Source organism: Cuculus canorus, chromosome 5 (genome assembly GCF_017976375.1).
Source record: "Cuculus canorus isolate bCucCan1 chromosome 5, bCucCan1.pri, whole genome shotgun sequence".
Classification (NCBI taxonomy): domain Eukaryota; kingdom Metazoa; phylum Chordata; class Aves; order Cuculiformes; family Cuculidae; genus Cuculus; species Cuculus canorus.
Genome location: NC_071405.1, coordinates 9,623,732 through 9,647,097, shown reverse-complemented (window position 1 = coordinate 9,647,097; position 23,366 = coordinate 9,623,732). Strand labels below are relative to the sequence as shown.

Sequence of the window (23,366 nt, the reverse complement as noted above, 5' to 3'; positions counted from 1 at the left end):
AGGCCACGGACTTGGTGAAAGGTTTAGAGGAGAAGCTGTATGAGGAGCAGCTAAAATCACTTGGTCTGTTCAGCCTAGAGAAGAGGAGACTGAAGGGAGACCTCATTGTGGTCTGCATCCTCCTCACAAGGAGAGGAGAAGGAGCAGGTGCTGATCTCTTCTCTCTGGTCACCAATGATTGGATCCAAGGGAACAGCAGGAAGATGGGCCAAGGGCGGGTTAGGTTGGATATAAGGAAAAGGTTCTTCACCCACAAGGTGGTGGATCACTAGAACACCTCCCCAGGGAAGTAGGCATGGCCACAAGCCTGACAATATTCAAGAAGCATTTGGACAACACCCTCTGACACATGGTGTGAATGTTTGGGTTGTCCTGTGCAGGGATGTGAATTGGACTCGATGATCCTTGTGGGTCCCTTCCAACTCAGGATGTTCTATGACTCTCTGAGTCAGTCAGTCTGTCTGTCAGTCAATTGTCCTTACCAATACGTCCTTTGAGCAGAAACTCATTTTTTACTACAACCACAAAGTTTTCCTGGCCTTAAATGAGCATCTTGAGGCAACCTCGCATTCAAAGAAAACATCCAGTTCCTAACAGCTTGCAAGCATCTTGCAACACATCATCTTGGGGTTCAGCCAGGCATTTTTCACTGGGAGTAATTACCCAGTAAGACTAAGAGCTGCTTCTTACCTAAAATGTTGCATTCGGTAACTTGAATGTGGCCACTCTGCACAGCTGCTCTTGAGCAACCGAGCTGGATCTACCCCATTGCCTCACACTGGCTGCCAGCAAGATGTGCAGCCATTATGTGAGCAAATGCAAAATGTCCTTCTTGCATTTACCTCTCTCAGAAGAATATATCTCTCTTTTACAGCAGCCTGCCTTCTCCCAGGAGGCAGCTGAATTTCTCACCAGTACATTCTTTTTTTTCTTTCTTGACTACTGGGCAAGAAAAATTAGGCAGACTTGCAAAAGTGTCAATTAGAAAATACAGTTGCAGACTCTTGTCAGTTAAAAATCCAGAGTTTTCAGTGCTTGTGAGACTTCCTCCTCACAGCTCTGTGCAATGGATTTGGAGCTGGTCTCTATAGCTGCCGGAATGCTGAATTTCTGAATACCATGATCAATGCTGTATTGAATATCGATAGCTGTGACCTAATAACAGCTCTGAGTGTATCTGTTACTTAAGTTTAGTAGATAGCTTTCAGGAAGACAACAGAAAACCTGAAAGAATGGCCTAAATCAGCTTGAGTTTGTTGTACACTACATCTGAACAGGGAAATATGTGAGATGAAAATAAATCTATTGGGTAAAATGAAGAGATTTAGCTTGGATGAGGATGGACCCTACTTCCCGAGTCTGCAAAAGTCCCAGACAACTCGATTTCAGCAAATCCCAATGAGAAAATGGTAGGATCATTAAAGATATGATTCTTGCCTTTTCTAGCCGGTGAAATTAATTGCTAGAAGAGGGGGAGTTCAAGCCAGCCGACCCAGACAGAGCAGGGCCCTGCAAACACCCTTTGTGTACAACCTGGAAGTCTGTGGTAGTGCCAGGTAACAGCATCCCAGTGGGACTTGCAGGCAGTAGGGAAGCACTGGTTTGTTTCTTGTCTCTGGTTAGGTCTTGGCTTCTTTCTTCATCCCACCAGCAGGAACTGCCTGGTGGTACTGGTTGGTACCATGAACTGTGAAAATTCAGGATTTCTTCCTCTCTTAAAAATATAGACATCGATTCATAATAGTGATTTGTGGCTTTTTTTTCTACCTATGCCATTAAGCGCCCACTGGGCTCAATGGCCTGAAAGTGAAAGGCTCCTGTATCTCATTCCCAACCCTCAGCCCACGAGGACAAGGGTCTGCAAGTTTTAAAACATGTAACTCAGCAAAGGAAGAACAGTGCACCTGAATCCTTGGACCAAGCAGGAATGAACTACAAGGAAAGTGGAAAACCAGTGCAGATGACTTTGGAGGATATAGGAAAAGCATTTGCCACTAGTTAGTGCGGGATATTGATCTGCAGAGTCACAAAGCAGCACATGCTGGACAGGAAGCATTCAAAATGCATCAGAAATTGGCTGAGGGAAAGGGAGAAAGCTGTCAATAAAATCAAGCACTGTGGCAGAGAGGAGGAAGGAGGCGGCTGGCAGGGCAGCCAGTGCTGGAGCCATGGGTGTTTACCTCGTGCTGTGTATCAGTGACCTTGAGAGTGATGCCATTATCTAATGATGCCAAATTGTAGGAGGCACAGAACAAATTAATTACAAATGGGAGATTAGGCTTACGGTCTGATAAGCAGCTCATGGTGTTCAATGAAGAGAAGTTTTAATGAGATTAAGTGACAAAGCCATCACTTAGAAGGAAGCACTAAACAGACCACAGACAAGGAGAAAGAACTGGGGATGAAGGCAAAGAACTATTAAAACCATCTGTGTTATTAAAAGAAGAGTAAACAAGGCCTGTGCCTCTCGGGGAGAAATGGAGCTGATAGTAAGGTGTGCTGGCACCACTGGTGGGAACTCTTCCCTTGAACGTATCGTACGCAGCATCTGAGTCAGACTCAGAGGGATATTGATGGAGTGCAGCAAGGGAAACCCAGCACACACATGGGACGAACACAATGACTTGGTATGAATTACTGCAAGGAAAAGCCCTAAGAAGAAGTCCAGGAGGTCCAGGGTTACTGGAGGACAGCAATGGGTTGGAGCTGGTTTGATGGAGAAGATCTTTGCCTTGCTCTACTTCAACAGCAAATACAGCAGGGTACTGTATAGTAGCAATGAACGGAAAAAAACAGGCTAGCAGTTAAGATTTCAGGCTGAGAAGGGCAGCTCTTAAATAGTAATAGCTATTGCTAATGATGAATAATTAAAGCAGACCATTTGGTCCTCCAGCCCTTACGTAGTTCCGTTCCTCTAATGTATGGCAGAAGCATCATTTATAGTACATGGCAGGAGGAATCACACACTTGTACAGACTGTCTGTGCTTCATCTGCTACCAAACGCAGTGCATCCTCCATGATCTGTATTTAAAGTTGAGTTCAAATATAACAGGAACAGGAGCAGTTTGAATCAGACTGATGAGAGACCTGGGGTGTAAAGGCAGCCCTGTCTTACCATGCAGCACACAGCCTGCCAGCTCTCTGCAAGGGTAGGGATTGGAGATAACAACCCGTGTTCAAGGAATGGGCCAGAACAGTTCCTGAAGAGGAGAAGACACTCACTTCATCTTTCCATGGAGGTGGGCAGACTTCTGTGTCTGTTTTATAAAGCAAATATTAGACACATTCCCTCAACTTTCCTCTTTGTGGAAAAGTTGCATAGTTGGGGTACGTGGGGCTGACTGACACTGCGAGACATGTAGTGACTCACCAGCACAAGAGTTCACCAATTCTCACTTCTCAAATGGATCCACCTAGGGAAATGTTTTGGGAACAAAGCAAAGCAGACCCCAGACCCCTTCTTGTCTCCCCTCTCCCTTGCCTTTCCACCCATCCCTCCCTTTGAAGAGTAACACTGTAGTGAAGAGATTGAGGCACTGAAAAAAGGAGTGGGCACCAGGAAAAGCAGGGCTGACTCTCAGCCAATACCAAATGGTGGAATTTCCTGGTTTCGTCCCATTAAACAGTCATCCTTAGACTGAAATTCATCCTGCAGACTCTCCAAGAAGAAGACCTTACTGTGCACTCTTATATCAGCTATCAAAAGATCCTGATCTTGACTGGGTCTCCCGGCACTACAACTAAAATAAGATCTAAAAGCAATAATCAGAGCAAAGCTCTCTTTTCCTTATGAAATCAGGGAGCAATTTGTGCGTGTTAAGAAACACGTCTAGCATTACAGCCTTTCAAAGTCATCTGCTATTCCCTTGACTTCTCTTGCAATGCAGATTATCCAAATGGGGATCCCTGGGTGCTCCCTGATACACAATTCCAGTAAATATTTACATCCTCTATCTTCCTATTTTGGTTTGAAAGATGCTAAAAGGATACACAGGGGATGGATGCTTTCCACCACCCCCCCTCCTGCCTTTTAACCAGTTCAGCAGCAGTTTGGTTCAGGCTCCAGTGGAGGTAAGGGCTTGCCCATAACTGGGCCAAGAACTCCTCTTAGAATCCCACAAGGTGCAGAGCAACACAGTGAGCGCTGGTAAGAAGCCTCATGCATAGCTCTATTATATGCAATTTGACTATGACTTGACCACTTTCATCCCATATATACAGCCTGAGTGGCCTTCTTTAAGTTCTCCCGGCAGGGCAGTGGGGCTGCATGGTGATGGTCTCCCCTCGTGCTGGGACACCTCTCATGGGATCTCCTTGAAGGAATGACGTCTTTTACCAATGACAGATCACTGGTGAGCCCCATTTGAATCCTGCCTGGACAGCAACTGGACTGCATGCCAGGCAATACTTCTCTTTAACAAAGATCAGTCATTTAGCTTAAATTTAGAGTTATAATATTGTATGATTCAGCATGCTGTTTGCTTAGCTTTCTTAGCACAAGCGGCAAGACTGGCTCTGAAGCACTAGGCCACCAGCAGGGAATCTCCAGTTAAAAACTTTCCCAGCACATACAACTTGTTCAGTCAAAACAGAGCCTCCAGGATCAACGAAAAAGAGGAAAACACAGAGGCTTCAAGGATACAGATGATCAGCACTAGATGTACCAAAACAAGATAACAACCCGTCTGAAAAACAGTGAAGGAATCCAATGAGGAATAAGACCCCAGACCCATAATTACTACTGGACTGAACTATCACGTGGCGGGTGGGTAAACAGCTTGTAAGGGTATCACTGCCCAGGGATTTCAGCCCCTCTCTGTGGAGTCGGTTTCTCTCCCTGAAGTTGACCATGTTGTTGGATCCTTCTATTAAATTATTGACTTTATAAAATATGATCAGAATCACAGAATCACAGAATCACAAGGTTGGAAAGGACCCATTGGATCATCGAGTCCAACCATTCCTAACACTCCCTAAACCATGTCCCTAAGCACTTCATCCACCCGTTCCTTAAACACCTCCAGGGAAGGCGACTCGACCACCTCCCTGGGCAGCCTGTTCCAGTACCCAATCTCATGATGATGAGAGTCTGCTTTGCAAAACCTCAGATTCTAACTTTGGTGTGAAGTAATGATGGATATCCAGACAGGAGGGTCTGGTGCCTCTGAGTCTCCTTAGTGAAATGTTGAATTTGAACTCTGGAGTAAATTCATGCTGGACACCCAGATGGGAATGTAAGCAAACTGGGGATAAGCATTATGAAACCTTGAAACCTTAGCTAAGGAACACAGGGAATCATGTATGCACATCTAATCCTTTGGCTATAAGCACATATAACCTGATTTTCCCTCATGTATTTCCTCTATACAGTAAGCAATAGCGTGATTTTATCTTCAAACCCTATTAAGCCTCACCTTATTCAAACACAAGTTTTATCTACAAACTTGTTTGCAACAGTGCCTCAGCATTTTATAGACTCCTTACTTTGGTCACCAAGAGTGAAATCCTGCAGGAGTGACAGCTGAAAGCATGTTGCATTCTTACCTTTCTGGAAAGACTCAAACCCCTGCAGTTAAATCTTGTTTAAAAAAAAGTATACAAACCCAAAGCATGCAGCAGAACCTTCTTCAGTGATTTGATTTTTCAAATCTCTTTTCTCTCAGTGGGGATTACCCAAAATAAGCTAACAAAGAGGGACTCTCCCTGTTTCTTAGTGTCTGTCACTGAGGAAGGGAGAACCGATCCTGGTAAAACACAAACCTTGGTGGTTTACGATGCACATGCTTTGTGCTTGCTTCCTTATTTGTACCTCATTTTCCCAAGCCAATACTGTTAGATGATAACTTGGGCCGTGTGCCTGGTCACACCTGGCTTAACCTGGATGTGAGATCCTTAGGAAACCTGAACACAGCCTGGGTGGGGGCTCTGGGTCCTTTGAACAAGTCTCTATCCTGAGTGATGGCAACCCCAGGGCTCACTACAGCATCCCCCAGCAGGGACATCTTTAAAGATGGATCAGTTATGGACACCAACAGTCACAATTGTTTTTTGGCATTGACTGGAAGTGGATGGGATGGTCTAACACAATGTGTGAGTCAGGCACAGCTCTGGTGGGGATGGCATAGGGGCTTGCTTTGCTTTCGGCTCTGGAAAGGGGGAGGAGCATTGGACTCTGCAGGACTCAAAAAAACCCAAGACATGGTATTTGGTTGCAGCTGAGCAGAGCTGGACATGCTGATGTTGGCTTTCTAAAGGCTCAGACAGTTCCTGCTCTATATTTCTGTTACATGATTGTCCCCCTGCTTTCTCTGCAAAACCCTCAATCAGCAGCACTGGGAATTCTCTCCACTGAGAAGCACAGAGCAGGCAGGAGATGGGAAGGCTTAGGTATAGAATTACGCATATAGGTATGATACATATCTATGCCTGACTCAAATCCATGAATAGAAACTGCAGATCTGAACTCCACCCTTGCCCACAGGGCAAAAGCAAAGCTTCCATCCGAATAAATCCCAAAAATCTCAGCTGCCAAATCAGAGCAAAAACAAGAGCTGAAGCCAAGTGCTCTGAATATTTTCTTCCAGAACACCCAGGAGAGCTCAGCTATACGTAGCGGAGCCATTTACATGGCGTTTGAGGAAACATTTCTAGACTTAGCAGACAGAGAGGTGCCAGGAAATGATTCTGCTCCCCAGACAGAACTCAAACCACAGCATAGCCAGGCTTCTGAATCCATAGTTATCACATTGATCTTTTCAGCCCCCACTATGTAGCATCAAGCATGTGTTGGATGGATGGTTACTGCCCACCCCAGATACTTCTCTTAGCTACTGCTGTGGGCTGTAGTGCAGCAAATACTGCAAAAGCACTGCCTCTGCTCAGGCTGTCCCAGAAAAGAGGGTTCAGATCCTAACCATGCTAAAGATGAGGGAGCTTCAGCTCCTTTCCTTCCCTTCCCTCAGAACACAGTGGTGTAAAGCAGAACTGTTTGATGAGACATTGGTCCTCTGTTTCTATGGGACTTGAAGTGGATGGAAGAGGTGGGAATACCTGTAGAGTGCTGCCCAGGTTGGTCAGGGAAAGGGGCTCTCACCTGGAGAAGGAGCACTGAGGGAAGACACTAAGACTGAGTTTTAACCAGGGATGCAGGAACAGAAGAAAGCAAGACACTTTTAAAAGTGATAAGAGGAGACTGCTTGTTCTCCAGACAGGTGTGGCTGAGAAAGGGTAATCTTTCAGTCTTCATGGCTCTACCTGTATATCACAGTTGCCCCATCAACAACTTTGGCCTTAGACAGCTGCCCAGTGGTCATTCCCTGCTCTTCACAATTCCTCCCCTCAAACGGAAGGTCTCCCACGGCAGACTGAGCTAATCTAGGCCCTACAAGCATACCCAAAGTCACACCTGTGTGCATCACCAAAACATTCACTCTCTTTTTTACAGAAGGCTTGCACCTGGCAACAACTGGCATTAAGTGGTGGAATCCCTGGCCAGATTCTCTGTGAAATCTGTGACACTGGGGCATTTGGCATTTTCGTTCCAGCACCCTCATTTATTTCCATTTGCCATGGTGGTTTGCCTAGTCAAAATAATTAATGAATTATTCAATGAATAATTCAATGAATAATTCAGCAGCATTAAGCACGTGCCAAAGCTGCTTCAGCACTTAGCAGGATAAGTTCTTTGGCCCTTTTCTCCATTTAAACTCCATTCCAACATAATCTCCCCTTTGTTGCTGCTGGAAGAGCAAGATTTACAAGTAGAAAGCACATCGCTGTAACTATATGGAAATAAAGCTATATATATGGAAATCATCTCTTTGATAAGGGGTGTACTGTTAACAATTCTGCTTGATGCATGGTGTCTCGTCGCTCCTGCTCACTGCCACTTTGAATGATGGAGAAACTCGCTATTTTTTCACAGGCATCTACTGGGTGTAAGGGTCGATAACTAGGCAATAAGGATGATCTCACAAAGCAGGATTCAGAAACTCTTAGGTAATTACCCAGTTCTGTCATGTATTCTGGTGTTATTGCAGTGAAATCAATTCATCACACCCAACAAATCAATTAATCATATGATAAATTAGTCAATCTAATTCCCTTTTCCACCAGCTTCTCTAGACAAAGGGGCTTTAAGATGGGTGTGCACGTGTTTCAGGATCCCATCTGCAAGATGATAATATCATCTCCTTTCTCGTTTTGTCTGGAGATTTGGACTGTTCCACTATCCCTCAGCGCCAGCCTGCACTGCTGAGAAAAACAGGGCTCTCCACATGGACAAAGCCTGGAGATTCGCTGCTTCTAGGAGCCCTGCTACTGTGATTCAACTGTCTTTACTTCAGTCTCCCAAAATGGCATTGCACAAACCCTTTCCTTGCAAGGATCGAGGTGTGTTTCTCTGGAACATCAGATGTAACTACACATGCAATTTCTGACTCACTTTGCATGCGCAATTACCATGTCTGAGAGCACCAGCCCGCAACGTCAGCACAATAATATCCAGCTGCAATAACTGTCTGTGCAAATAAAGTGTATAGGTGAGTGCTCATTTCAGAAGGCACAACTGCTACTATGGCTTTTATTAAATTCCACTCATTTATGACTCTCTGGTTGGAGCCATAAACCTTTTGCTTTCAGCTAAGGGTATATACATGGGCCTCCTGTTTCAGCAGCAGCAAAGCTCCAGTAGCTCCAGTGCACGCGTCTAAGACGAATATCAAAGGCAGCTCATTCTCTCGCCTTGAGAAGCAACTTCCATTCTTTGGAAAAGCTCTTGCACTTGACCTAAGCAAGTAAGCATAGCAGCTCATGTTTCAATGCTACATTAGCTGACAAAGTAACCTTCAGAAATCCTGACTATTAATCTCAGCTGGCTCTTCTATAAGCTCTGCTACCCTGCTCCTTGCTTGTTGCCCAGACACAGACCTTGTTTTGTGGATGCTATCAGCATTTCATTAGGATGTATGTAGTACCTCCTCCCTGCCTCTGTAAGAAACTGCCTGTATTTCTAAAGGAGAGCAGAAAATCCTGTCTGTACAATTCCTGCCTCTGCCAACAACACTCACTGAGTGAGCACAGATCCTCAGTTGTTTTTAAGGGAGTCGCTGTGAAAATGGTGTCTCTGGAACTGTCAGAGGCTGGATTTTGATCTTACACCACTGTGGATCCCCAGTAACATCAAGCAAGGCAGAGGATTGATACCAACCAGGCGACGGGTGATATCAGACCTTGGAGACCTGCCTTTGTTTTTTCCTTTAAATTTTGCAGTCTCACTGCACCTTATATTCAAAAGATAAAAAGCAATTCAAATAATTTACATTTTGCTTATTTGTATGGAATGTGTTGCTCCAAAAGTGTTTACTTCTAGCCAGGTGATGTGGCAACACTGAGACCTGTTTCCATGGCAAACTATTCTTTAGGATCCAGCTCAAAAGGGGACAATCTTTACTGAGATTCCTACTTTACCTGGCAATCTGGATGTCTGGATGTCTAATGCCAAATCCTTAACACACACACACACACTGAATTTGCTGCCTTGGAAGCCTTCTCTCTCTCTCAGACATGGCTTTTTGCAAAAGCAATGCTGATAACCCCAGCTCTAGAGGACTCCTGAGGTCACCTCTCCTGGTCGTTTGCACTCTAATGAACCGAGTTGTGGATTATTTCCATATGAGCTGTGAAAAAGATGTACATCTTTTCCAGTGATGTCAGAAAACTGCAGAAAAGTACTGGAGGACTGGCAGAATGCAGGTGGACTTCAGCAGTGACCATGTTACAGACGGCTCCTATGGAGACCTGTGACACGAAGCGAACTCCAACACTAGCTGAATCCTTTGGAAGGGACCACCAGTCCCACATTAAATCACCTGGCAGCAGTTTGAAAAGGGTTTCTCTGAGCCAGTGTTAACAAAGGGTTTTCAGTGCATAGACCTGTGATCCAAGTTGAAGCTTCAAGGAAGATACACCACAAAGTGAGGCTTCTTGGAAAGCAAAGGGCCTTTCACCTAAAAGCAACCCAGAGGTTGGCAGAGGGTTTCCCCTCAAAATATTCATGACCCTGTAATGTGGCTTTCAAACCATTCATGCTTGGTGTCTTCTGAGCCATGCATATGCAGGAAACAAATGTTCAATCCTCTCAAATCGAGAAATACTTATTTCAGAAGCACAGGGACCTTTGTATATCCATTTTTTATAAACAATGCTCGGCTGGAGCCTCCCAGACTCACAGCACTTGTGAAATCTATCATCACTACCTAAATGACAAACATTCATTGCTAAAGCTGATTTAAGCAACCTTGACATCACCAAATGTCCCCACCACAGGTGGGCTAGTGTCTGGCAGACCTGTGGTGGAAGCAGAAGATTACTGCCATCCAAATTGACCTGCTCTCTTTTATCACTATTTTTTTCCCCTATTTATTTGCATTCCTCACGCAAAAATGAAATGCTGAGAAATCAAAACAACAGAATGACATCTCACTGCTAAGTTTTCTTGTAACCACTGAGCTGCTGTCAGAGCCAGAGAGGGAAGAGATAATATCTGTGATGCCTCTCTGGAAAAAACAGTGAGGAAAATTGCCTGAGATAGGTAAAGGTCAAGAGAGTTAGGGAAAAAAAATAAAGCAGAGGAATACAACAAAAGAAAATGGTAATCAAGATATATTAAGAGTCAAAGTGACAAAAACACCAGACATTCTTTCTTCAGGTGGGAAATCAAGCCTTTAGGCCTGTTTGATCATTGCACATCCCTTATTTTCCACATTGTCCTGAACTGACATGAACACAGCAGCTTCCCAAGGAAAAGAAAATAATAAATCCATCCCCTTTTCAGTCAATATTGCTATTATGTCCCAATCAGCAGTGTACTCATAGTGCCTAAGGAAAAACACTAGTAAAATCAATACCCACCTCCAGGTTTTATTCCCAGTGGAGATTTCCTATCACACCCCTGTGCTTCACTACAGTCAAATACACTCAGTTTAACCTCATGCTATCTACCATACACAAATAGTAGTATTCAGGGAAGTCCTTATTCCACTTAACAGCTGAAGCATTAGAGCCACCCTGAAATAGGTAGGGATATTTTAAAACTTGTATTTCACCTCTCCTTGAGAGCTAGAGATGTATTTTATGTCACCAGACCTTAAACATAAACTTAAATATGACATGAATTGAGTCCAAACTCTTCATTTGAATTAATCAATGAAACTGGTGAAAATCCATGATTCCCAGCTCACAGAGCATTGCAGAGGTTCAGAAGCAGCACTTCTATCAAATCAGAAAACAAAATATTCCAGAAGTTCCCTGTAAACCACTAGATTTATGAGAAGATTGCATTAAGAGGCAAAACATTCTGTATTAATAAAACCAAAAGGTTTTGATTTTTCCTTCATGTAATTTGTGTGATAGCATAGAAACTTCCCAAACTTCCTCTGAGCTAAAAACTTGAATTGGTATGGAGAAAAGTCTTTAATATCATTTATGGAAAATCATTCAATTCCAAACCCTGCCACAGGCAGAGACATCTTCCACAAAATTAGGTTGCTCAAAGCTTCATCTGACCTGGCCTTGAACACCTTCAGGGATGGAGCATCCATAACTTAGATGGATATAGACGTCCAGGACATGGATGTGGAAAGCAGCAGAACAAGCAATGGGTTTGTGCAGCCCAGCTTGCATAGGAAGGTCTTCACACACTACACATCTTTCCTCTTTAGACCTCTTCTCAGCAGGTTCTTGTTTATATGCATATAGAGGTCCCACTGCGCTTGGCTTAGACTTTGTCATTCATGGCTTTAGTACTTAAATATTTGTCACAACCATCAGGCATCTGTATACAGCCAAACAAGTAACTACCCCCACCGGTCATGATGCTTATTTTTTAAACACCACTCTGTGTCCTATCTATCAGAAAGGTCTGTATCCTATTGTTTGAGTTCTATGACTTCCGACAGTTCTTCAGACGCAGTCCTTTGCCTTTAAAAGGAAGATATATGAAAACAGAAGGATAAGGCCTATAAATTTTTATAGCTCAGTACTAACTCATACAGAGGCAGCGAAGTGGATAGTAGTCCCAAGAGAAGATGTATGATCCTCCTGCATTAAGCTATGCCCAATTTTTAAAGCACCTCTGTGCATCCAGAGTGTTTAAAATGCATTGAAATGTTTGTGTTAAAAGTTTGACCTTACCCAGCGCATGGGGAGTAATTTCCATGAGCACAGTCAAAAGGCAGGAGAGGAAATAGATGCCAGAGGTGAAATCGTCCAAAATGCTCAGGCTATGGGCTCCATAGGTTGTGATCTGAAGGGCACGAGACGTACTGAGACATTTCTGAAGGTCATATCAAGTTCGTGCTCTGATATATGTGCACAGTACTACTCATGAGAAGGCCTCATTGCACTTGGTGGCTACTGATCCCAGGCACTGCCAAGGCCATTATTTGAGGAAAAAAATATAAAAATCCCCTGTTTTTTACTTTGTTCTAATCCTTTCCAGGGATCTCCAGGCTTCTCCTCTAAGTGACTGCTCCTCACTTCAGAGACCCTGCTATGTTCCCAACTGGACCAGGACTCCAGAAAGAACCCCTGAGCCGGCATCTGACCATCTCTCAGCTCTCCTTGTCCACTCTGCAGAAACAACAAGTGACCCCACAATCACTCCTGAAGCCACAGAGAGCCAAACTCACAACTCCCTCCCTGAAAAAAAAAGGTGTCTGGGAGGCATGGAAGAAAAATCACGTACAGAACAAACCTACCGCTGCGCACAATGCTCATTTCCACCACCATGAGCTGCACACCTCCGGGTTTCACCAGCTTGCTCTGCTTCAGTTATCACAGCTTGACAGTCATAAACTGTCACGTGGCAGATGAATTGCATTAACTGGACAGAATTGGGGACGCAGGCCATCACCTGCTGCAAAGGCAGAAACATTTCCAACTGCTTCACCCACAGTGAAAAAGGGTAGCTGTGAAGTTCCTTTGCCTCCTCCATGTGCAGAGGAAAATGCCCACGAGTCACTGCTGAGGCACTTAGCTGAGATGGGGAAACTCCTCCAGTCACTACGGAGACGGTGTCTGAGACCCTCCTGTCTCTGTCATTCAAAAGTCTCTGGAGTGAAACCCAGTGAAATGAGGCCACCTGAATGTGTCTGCAGAGTCCACAGCTTGCTGTTTATGTCTTATCACGTGTTCAGAGTATTTTTTAAGATTCCTTGAACAAAGCAAAAGCAGAATTGCAAAGCAGCTGGAAGTCAAGTCCTCTTGGTCTACCATCTACTGCAAAACCTCCCAAAATATCAAAGATGTACCAAGGTGAAAGGTGAATTCTTGGTACGAAACTATTCACAGCAAGAAAATCATCCCACGCTCATGGCTGCAGTTCTGCATGCCTCAGATACTTTCATTTAAAACTGTTTTCTTACTCTTTATTGGCCATTTTTGGCCAATAAATGGCTAACTGACCATCTTTGCCCTAACTTTGAGTTGCTAGGCCACATAGCCAAAGAAGAATACGTACCAGAGTAGAGAGACAAGAGCAGGCTGAAGCATGCCCTAGCTATATTCTCTCCTGTCCATCATCTTAGTCTTAAATTCAGCCCAGATCTCACATTAGGGCAGTCAAGTAGAAGTATGGATAGAGAAGAGTGGCCTGGACAACAGCCAGTGCTCCAGGTGTGTCCATAGCATGGGGTCTACCAATGGAGGTGCCATTTCTTCCTCTAGGATCCTCTATACTTGAGCTATTTCAGTGGTTTCCAACTAAGAGTGCACATTATCAGCTCCTAAAGAGGGTAGAACAGGGAAGAGGCCTACAAACAACAGAGTAAGAGAAGATTGGTGAACCAAAGTGGGCTGTGGGGTCAGAGAACCCAGGAGAAAAAGAAACAATTTTGCTCAGGACAGATGAAGAGTCTAGAAGATTTCTGGAAAAGTTGTATGCCTGCAGGATCTATTGCACTCAATACTTGCTCAGGGTTCTTGGAAAACACGTCTACATCTCCTCAGCATTACCCAAGCAAGCCCACTTCAGCTAGCGTTCAACTGTCCGAGCAGGAAGTCTTCAAGTTCTCCATTTCTCAGAAATGGGCAAGATTACCATGGGTACCTTTCATTTTTTCCACTGGGCTTCCCCAGTCCTTCAAAATTTACTCCACTCCTGTTACCATGCAGGTAATTCACAGAGAGTCAAGTGAGCCCGAGTAGGGAAAGATGGGCCAGGACAGCGTGCTACAGGAGTCCAAATAGGCATTTCCAAGCAATATGGAAGAGATCCTTCTTGCAGCAATAGAAGTCAATGTCATGCTGCTGCAGTTGGCTTTAGGAGCCCAGTATTAGCCTGTGGGGCAGGCAAGTAACTCATCATCAGCATGGGGATGGCCTCCATGTGAGCACCCTCTCCAGTTCACTTCAAGAAGAATTCAGCTGTTGGCAGAAAAGAATGAAGGGAAAATCAAGACAGTTCACAGCTCAAAAATGTGGCCAGTGAGGAAAAACTGAAGAAGTTAGAATTGCTTAGCCTAAAGTAAAGAAGGATGGAAAAACAGCAACTGTTTTCAATAGATGCCTGGGAGCTGGTGGAGGATCTGCCAACACAAGCCTTTCCAAACGAGTCACAAGCGTCTGTTAAGAGCTCTCTACCAGGAATTCTGGCTGTGGGCCAGGAGATGGGCTCTCTGGAACTTGTGAAGTTCCTGACAGCCCACTCCGTATGAAGCTACATTGAGTGGTATCCCTCTTCTACCTTGTTCTGCAGTGTGCTGCATCTCCTGTCGCTAAGGCAGCATCATGGGACTGACCAAGATTTCCAGGCTTGAGCTTTCAGCTACCCCCAAACCTCTGCCTTTGCTGAGAGCGTGGATGGGTGGACAAGGCTCTGAGCAACCTGATCCAACTGCTTTGAGCAATGGGTTGGACCAGCGACCTCCATAGGTCCCTCCCAACCTAAATTATTCCATGTGGGAGGCAAGCACACAGAGGTTCACCAACGCACTCCAAGATTTTGTCGCAAGGCCAGGCTCAGATTCATATTTATTTCTCTGGGTAGACTTTACCCCACTTCTCCTACAGCATTGCAAGGTGAAGACACTCCAGGCCCAGGCAGGACACCCCTCTTCACCACACCTTTTCTGAGCAGGGACTTTCCAAAGGATGCACAGCTACTGAAGCACCATAAAAGCAAACTGAAGCATGCAAAACAGATGGGTCGGAGTGTGGAGGCACTTACAGCAGATGGCACTAAAATATTAAACTAACATTACCGTATGCTTAACCTGCAGTCTGGCTTGCTGTTGGTTGCAGAGCCAACCTGGTGAAAGCACACATGAGAAATGAGCTTCAGATTGCTAGATCACTCTACCAAACATCCCCTTCCTGCAGGAAAATGCCTCACTAGTGATTCCTCCAACAGCAGGGACATGCTAACACAATGCAGACAACATTTTGCTAAACAAAAAACACTCCCGATAACATAAAGTCCCTCCCAGATCTCTGCTGGAAAAACACCTCCTTGAGAAACTGTAAAATCATCTTCTCTGTGGCACTGGACAGAGGTGAGCACAGTGAGGGGTTAAAGGGAAAAAACCCATACTACTTTGTGCTTGTCCACTGTGTGAGAACCCTGGACACCATGGGATGGCACAAGAGGCACCAGGGAGGAGGAGAAACATGTTCTTCAACCCAGGACATCTGCCAGTGTCACCCCAAAAACCAGAAGTGGTCCTGACTGCAGCTTGTGATGCTGCTTCAGAGACACTGGGCCACCACATAGAGGTGGATGGTCATGAATCTTGGTGTCCCTCACAAGTGCTTAGAGCCATAGCTACCACAAAGGGTATGTGGCAAAGACAAACTCTTGTAGGGAATTTACCTGATTAATGCTATGAAAGACTTTCATAAGGTATAAAACCAAGGATGCCTCATAGCAAGAAGGCACAGGACTGTGCTACAGAATAAAGCATTTTAAATGATGAATTTTACTTGACTGCATTTCCAGCAGGTCCTGCCAGTAGTGCCATGTAGTATGGGAGTGACAGCACAACCTCACCACCCTGGGCTTGGGTTTTCCTTTTCCTATGCCAAATTTTGCTATAAAATAAAAATAAAAGGAAACATTACTATGAACGTCCACATCTTTTTTTTTAACCTGAGCTCAAACACCTGAAATGTAACAAAAGCAGGTTCACATTTCATTAAGTGGATCAAGCAGAAGGAATTTCCTAATATCATCACTGAAGTAGAGACTGGAGAGAAATATGATCACAGAATGATAGAATGGTTTGGGTCAGAAGGGATCTTAAAGATCTTCTAGTTCCAACCCTTTTGCCATGGGCAGGGACACCTTCCATAAGGGAAACCTCTACCCAGAACCAGGTCCCCAGGGCGTGGGAAACAAGCATGTGGCCATCCAGGCCACCCTGGCAGAGAGTTATCAAAAGTCATGGCAAGAGAAAACAGGAAAGGACTCAGTCAAAATGCTCCTTCCCAGCCTACCTTGGTCCAGGCTTCTTCTGGGCTTCTTGCAAACTGCCCCAGGCCAAGGGGAGGGCTACAAGAATGATCAGAGTGAGCACTGGAGCACCTCCCATACAAGGACAGGCTGAGAGAGTTGGGGTTGATTAGCCTGGAGGAGAGAAGGCTCTGAGGAGACCATATAGTCACCTTCCAGTACCTGAAGGGGCTACAAGAGAACTGGGGAGGGACTTTTTACAAAGGCATATAGTGACAGGGCTAGGGGCAATGGCTATGAATTGGAGAGGGGCAGATTTACACTAGACTTAAGGAGGAATTTCTTCACAGTGAGGGTGGTGAGGAACTGGAACAAGTTGCCCAGGGAAGCTGTGGCTGCCCCATTGCTTGAAGTGTCCAAGGCCAGGTTGGATGGGGCCTTGGGCAGCCTGAGCCAGTGGGAGGTGTCCCTGCCCATGGCAGGGACATTAGTTGAAATCAGATGATCCTTGAGGTCCCTTCCAACCCAAACCATTCTACGATTCTATGAAAAGATGCACAGGACAGCAGGTCTTTTCTGAACTCTCCTGCAAGCCCAAGCCACGTTCAGGCCCAGCCTGGACACCACCTAGGCTCTGCAATGTTACAGCGCTGTGCAGGTCATACCAGTTAATTGTATGATTTCTCAAAGTTTGTGAAAATCTGTTACAAAGCAGGGTTTTCTCAGAACAAGCCTAAAAACTTGCATTCCTTGCTCTGGCTACTAGAGACCACAAATGCACCTGATGTTCCTTCTCTGTGGCTGAATATTTAAAAAAACAGAGAGGCAGACAGAGCTGGCAACTTCCTTTCTACAGAGTCACAGCCAAAGGGACTCTAAGCTGAGTTGTGTAAGGACTCCATCCATCTATGGGATGAGATGCCAGCAGAGACGTGGAGGTAGAGACAACCGAACATCAAATGTCTTGCTATAGCTCTGCCTTCCCTTCTTTGTTCCACAGGAGGCAAGGGAATCAGTGATGCTAACATAGTAACTGCACAGCAGTGGCCACATCAGCCCCTGTGTTGCTGCAAGCAATGCAATCTGCAAGCAATGCAACTGTTCTGACCATGCAGTTAATGGCACAGGAATAGCTCCACTTGATCAAAATGTGATAGTCAGCTCCAGTAAAATGGAGGTAGGAAGTTGCTGCCCGTTTTTGTTATTGCCACTGGATGGCAACAGACATTAAGCAGAGACATCGAGTTATTGCTGCGCAAACTACACTTGCTGTGCTCCACCCTGTTATTTGGGGGAACGGCTGTGATTTCAGCACGCCTAGCACACACACCAGAGAAGTCTCTGAGGGATTAAGTCGTAGGCTGGCAGCAACAGACTGTTCCTGATGGCGGGTTGAATTCTGGGCTTTCACCTTGTACAGCTTCTCTGTGTATTTCCTGGAGTCTGCACTCAAAATCAATTTTTGTCTGGCCAGCCCAGGGCAAACCCTGCTGATGAGCCATGCAAACTGTATTTGATGCCATGGATATGAGTATAAGACTCTTTGGTGGTATTACAGCATCAAACTGTGAAACAGTTAATATTTACATGTGAAACTGATGGCTGACTATCTTTAAATTACATATACCTGGCTATGAGCTGACCGAGGGCCATAGGAAGATCTACAGATGGGTGTCAAAAATACAGCCAGGCATGTCAACAGTTTCATTTGATCCATCAGTTTCCTGTGAATGTTGGGCTAGTACTGACCCAAACTCAGGTGGGACTTGCCATGGTCATCAGGACATCAGTCCCCACCCGGACTCTCCGAGCACCACTAAAACCATTCTGTCTCAATAAGGATGCATGGTAGTAGAGAAATACTTCTGAGGTGACATCTAACAAGGAGGTAACAGGAAACAATTAAGGTTTTTCTGTTTTCTTTTAACAAGTACACAAGTCACATCTTGTTAGTACTCTCTTAATGATAGATAACTATAATTAAGATAATTTAATTAATGGCTGATGATACTCTTTTTGCTTTGGTTGACACTGTTCAGCTGCACTGCCACATCTCCCTCTATTCTTGTCACTTTGGCCAAGTGTGGCCCATGCCAAATGCCTGCCAGGTACATTGGAGTTGGTGCATGACACATATATGATACCATCATGTAAAGCTCTGCCAGGACCTCAAGTTGATGCTATGAAAGCAGTCACTGTCCCCTAGATGTGCTCTGCCGCATCGTTTCCCTGCCAGCCAATGCTGCTCCAGGCTGACCGAGCCTGGGACGACCCACAGGGGATACTCTGGTTCCACCTTGCCAGTTAACGCACCCCTCAGCTCACCTATGAGAAGTGAAAAAATGCTGAAGGATTTCATATGAATTCTCGTAGTGAGGGGCAAGCTCTCCTTTCCCAGATCAAAAGGAGAGACCTATACTCTACCTGCAACACAAAAAGTTAACTAGAGACCAGATAGAGTGACCCATGCAGCAAATACTCATCACTGGGAGGTAGCTTTAAAAAGTGACACAAGTTTCAGCTATAATCTTCTCGAGAGGCTTTATGGTTTTGTTTTCCTTGCCTTAGGCACCAAGGTGTCTCAAGGGAGAAAAGCATGTGCTGAAACAGTACTCTACACACTACCAAATAGCAATTAGCTGCCTTGTCCTGGAGGAAATGTTTCTGCCACTACTGTCCTACTGGAATACAGATAAGACACACGGACACACTGTGATGCAGGGAGAAAGTCTGCTTAGTTTAGGCAATGACAGAAATAAAATGAGACACAAAAGTTAGGCCAAAAAATATCTGAATATGGTCAAGGAGGACTGCAAATTGCAATGGGGTCTAAAATTTCCAAACTGAGGGACAGACAACTAGCTGCCCATGTGGTATTCCCTAAATGTTTCCCCAAATCCAATACCAAACTGTGAGCTGTCTGCCCAGAAGAGCACTCAGAACACAATGCAAAGACCCAACACTGTAATAAGCGTGTATAAGGTATATTTAATTAGCTCTGTAGGTTCTAGGTTTCGGGCCAGTTCTACAAGAGGGGAATTTGGGAAGGGGGAGGGAAACTTCATCCTACCCATGAGAGAGCTAAGAGATGCACAGGGTGATGTTGCAAGCTCTGAGAATCTGGCAGGAAAACATACTTGAGAGCAATAATCATATATTTCTTATTCAGCCTATTAATGTCACTAGTTCATTACTGCTAAGAATATCAGTATTAACATTTTATTGCACTGCAAATTTTGCAGTACTCAGCACATCTTGCAAGCTCAGGCTGTTTCCTTATTAGACTTGCACGCTTGGGTTCATAGCACTAGATAAATCACTTATAAAAGTGTGCCACTTAAAAGTATCTGCCACATCTCCAGGCCATCATGTGGTCAAACGTCAGCATAAAGGCGGATGGAGTAAAAAGATGCTCTCTAAGCCGCAGGATGGGGTTCGCCTCCCCTCCATCTCTATTCAGCTGTTTGCAGGGAAGCAGCAGCACTGAACTGTGAATGCCTGTCTGACGGAAGAGCTGTGGACAGCCGTTGCCCCCAGCCCAGCTTGGGGAGACAGCAGAGGGGGAGCAGGGCAGGCACGGGGCAGCCCCAGTGTCCCTCCCTCCCACATCAGCCTACAAAGCCAGAGGCACACAAAGGTCTTGGCTATTTAGAGCTGGTATCTTTCAAAGAATAAAATGCCTTTTCCTTTTGTGCACCTTATAAACTAAGCTAGATACAGGCTGTAGGGACTCTGGCAGCGTCAGTGTGCAGTGACTGTGTGCTGTCCTTTGGTCCTCAGGCCTTAGCTCAGACCAAAAGCTAGTGGCAGCTCTAGATGTGTGGTGGGCCCAGTCAGACCTCAGTGCCTGGCACAGCAAGCCTGACCCTAAGTGGATTTACAATGCCTTTGAAGGGATCCTAGAGGGAAACAAATTCCTCTGAGCATACTTGAGTGCCAGGGAAGCGTCCTACCCTTCCCCACTCCCAGGGCTGGATTGGCGAAGGGGCTTTCAGAGGGGCACACAGGATGCCCCCCAAGGCACACAGCACTGAGATGAGCATCCACAAGCCACATGCCTCCTTGCATCAGCCTGGAAGCGTACACAAACCCCTCATTATTCAGGATGGACGGTGTCAGCCACTGTGAGAGAGATTTCCTTAAGCTGCACCAGCTTTCAAAACCTGCAGACCCACCAAACCCAATGCCTCTCAGCCTCCAAATCATTCTTTTTTCCTAAATATATCCTCAGAACCATTAGCCTTATGTTTCTGAGAGAGGCAGCACCACCTCCCAGACTGCACTACTTCCCTGGGGTAAGGCAGGTACTACTTCAAAGGAAAAACAATCATTTGTTCCTCTTTGTCCTCCAGGTGCCTGATGTAAAAATCAGCCTTATGTTATTGAGGTTCCTGCTTGATCTGGTATTTATATGCTTAAGTCTAAAAATTATTGTTGCTGGCTTTTTTTTTTTTTCCAAAGCAAAAGGAAAAGGAGAAAAAGAAGGAGATGGGAAGTTCAGAGATGATGTGTCCACTGTCACAGGTGTGCCCAGCTTTGAGGTGAGGTTATACAGGGAGTGGGTCCCCCTGCTTGACACTACTAACATCCCCCCTGCAAGAAACAGGCATTTCTCCCTCCTCCCCTTTCTCAGCAGCACTGCAATAAAACAACATAAATATGGGCATTTACCTTTCTGCTTATTTAAAAATGGAAGTAGGGGCAAAACCAAGGGACTTCTTTTGTCCTTGGAAGACACTTTACTTTGGTTAACAACAGTTTCTTCAATGGGTTTCTTCAGGATAATTCTTTCCTTCAGCTCCTCGGTGCTGACAGCGGAGGTCGGGGGCTCAGCAATTACTTTTGGTGCAACAAAGGAACATTTCAGGTAGGATGCGGACTCTGCCAGGTTTTCCCTGTTCATCCTGCTCTCTGTTGCTTTACTTGCTTCATAGTCTGAGACATCAGTGCGTGAGCTGTTTTCTTCCTTGATAATGTCCATGACCATGGGCTTCATCAGAGGGGAGTCCTGCTCCCTCTTTGGGCTCTCTTCAGAGGCTGACGAGGCATCACAGGACTCAATGATGAGCTCACTGTCGAGCTCGGCCTCTCGCTCCTCCCTCAGGATGCTGTACTGGATGGAGGGGGACGCGGGTGATGGAGGGGGCCCTCCAATGTGGCTGAAGGTCATGTAGTTGGAGTGCAGCACCTCCTCAGCAGCCAATGGGTCCTCCGAGACCAGCTCAATCTCTGAGTCTCCTGACTCAGCGCTGCTGGCTTCGTTATCCAGGGGTGAGGAGGCTGCAGGGCGCCCAGGTTTGATACGCTGGTCTCTCTTCTCAGCGGAAAGGGCTGGCGATCGCTGCACCTCTGGAGTCTCAAAGGAAAAGCTTTTTGATTCCTTGATGGCACTGATGAGTTCATCCTCTGACAAGCTGCCTTTGCCCTGTGACTCTGAGCCAGACAGTTCTGCTATACGGAAAGAAAGGAGAAAAAAAAAACAGGAAAAAAAATGTTAAAGATGAGATTTTCTGGGAACTTGGGACACAAACACAATAGATTTCATGCCAGCACAGATACCTCTAGCAGGGCTGGTAACACAGGCAGAAAGTCTCCCTGTCTGAGATGACGACCAGTAATAACTGCTTGTCCTTACAGTGTTTCCCATGCATGTACTTCTTATAGAATCATAGAATCACTAGGTTGGAAAAGACCTCTTGGATCATAGAGTCCAACCATTCCTATCTGCCACTAAACCATGTCCCTGAGTACCTCGTCTACCTATCTTTTAAATACCTCCAGGGGTGGGGATTCAACCCATCTTAACAAACTTAACAAACCCATCAACCCATCAACCCATCTTAACAAACTTGTTAAGGGTGCACTCAATGCCTCCATCCAGGTCATTGATACAGACATTGAACAGGACCAGACCCAGTACCGAGCCCTGGAGGACACCACTTGTGACCAGTCTCCAGCTGGAGTTAACTCCATTTACCACAACTCTTTTGGCCCAGACATTCAACCAGTTTTCAACCCAAGAGAGTGTGCGCCTGTCCAGGCCAGAGGCTGACAGTTTCTGAAGCAGAATGATGTGAGAAACTGTGTGAAAGGCTCTACTGAAGTCCAAGAAGACTACATCCACAGCCTTTCCCTCATCCAGTAAGCGGGTCACCTTGTCATAGAAGGCGATCAGGTTAGGTTGACAGAACATGCCTTTCGTGAACCCATGTTGACTGGGCCTGATCACCCAGTTATTTTGCATGTGCTGTGTGATAGCACTCAAGATCACCTGTTCTGTGACTTTCCCCGGCACTGAGGTCAGACTGACAGGCCTGTAGTTTCCTCGATCAAAAGTTGTAGAAGTATCATTAGCATCACTTATTGAGGCAAAAATTGAGGCACAAGGCAATGCTGGTCTGCACTTGGTCAGTAGCTCAGCATAATGGTTTTCACCAGGAAAATCACCAGTTATGAGGTACTGGTATGAGGCTCAGGAACAGCTTCTGGTTGTCACTGATGGATATGGGCCTCTTTTGGGGACAAACACACACACAGGGCTGGTGGCTTCCAGGCACTGCTGGTCTTAACAACCCATGTGTAGTTACTAGTAGTTTGTCAAACTTAAAATTTCAGGTGTGAGAAGTACTAGGTCAAAGATTTATTATAACTGAGAACTACTACCTAGCAGCCTTCCAGGACCTAAAGGGGACCTACAGGAAAGCTGGGGAGGGGCTCTTATTCAGGGATAGGATGAAGGGGAATGGTTTTCAGCTGAAAGAGGGGAGATTTAGGTTAAATATTAGGAAGAAATGTTTTCCTGTGAGGGTGGGGAGGCACTGGCACAGGTTGCCCAGAGAAGTCATGGCTGCCCCATCTCTGGAGGTGTTCAAGGCCAGGTTGGATGGAGCTTGGAGAAATCTGACCCAATGGCAGGTT

At 45.5% G+C, this 23,366-nt stretch overlaps 1 protein-coding gene across 2 annotated transcripts in view; it reads right to left on the bottom strand.

The window, feature by feature from the left end:
• The window catches only part of RTN1 (reticulon 1), a 130,406-nt gene that overhangs the window by 33,293 nt on the left and 73,747 nt on the right, over positions 1-23,366 (bottom strand). The window contains exon 3 of one of the 2 annotated variants that reach the window (XM_054068597.1): positions 21,120-21,899. In XM_054068597.1, coding sequence (XP_053924572.1) covers positions 21,120-21,899 — 780 coding nt within the window. The remainder of the gene's footprint in view (positions 1-21,119; positions 21,900-23,366) is intronic. The other variant, XM_009564367.2, reaches the window with a different exon arrangement.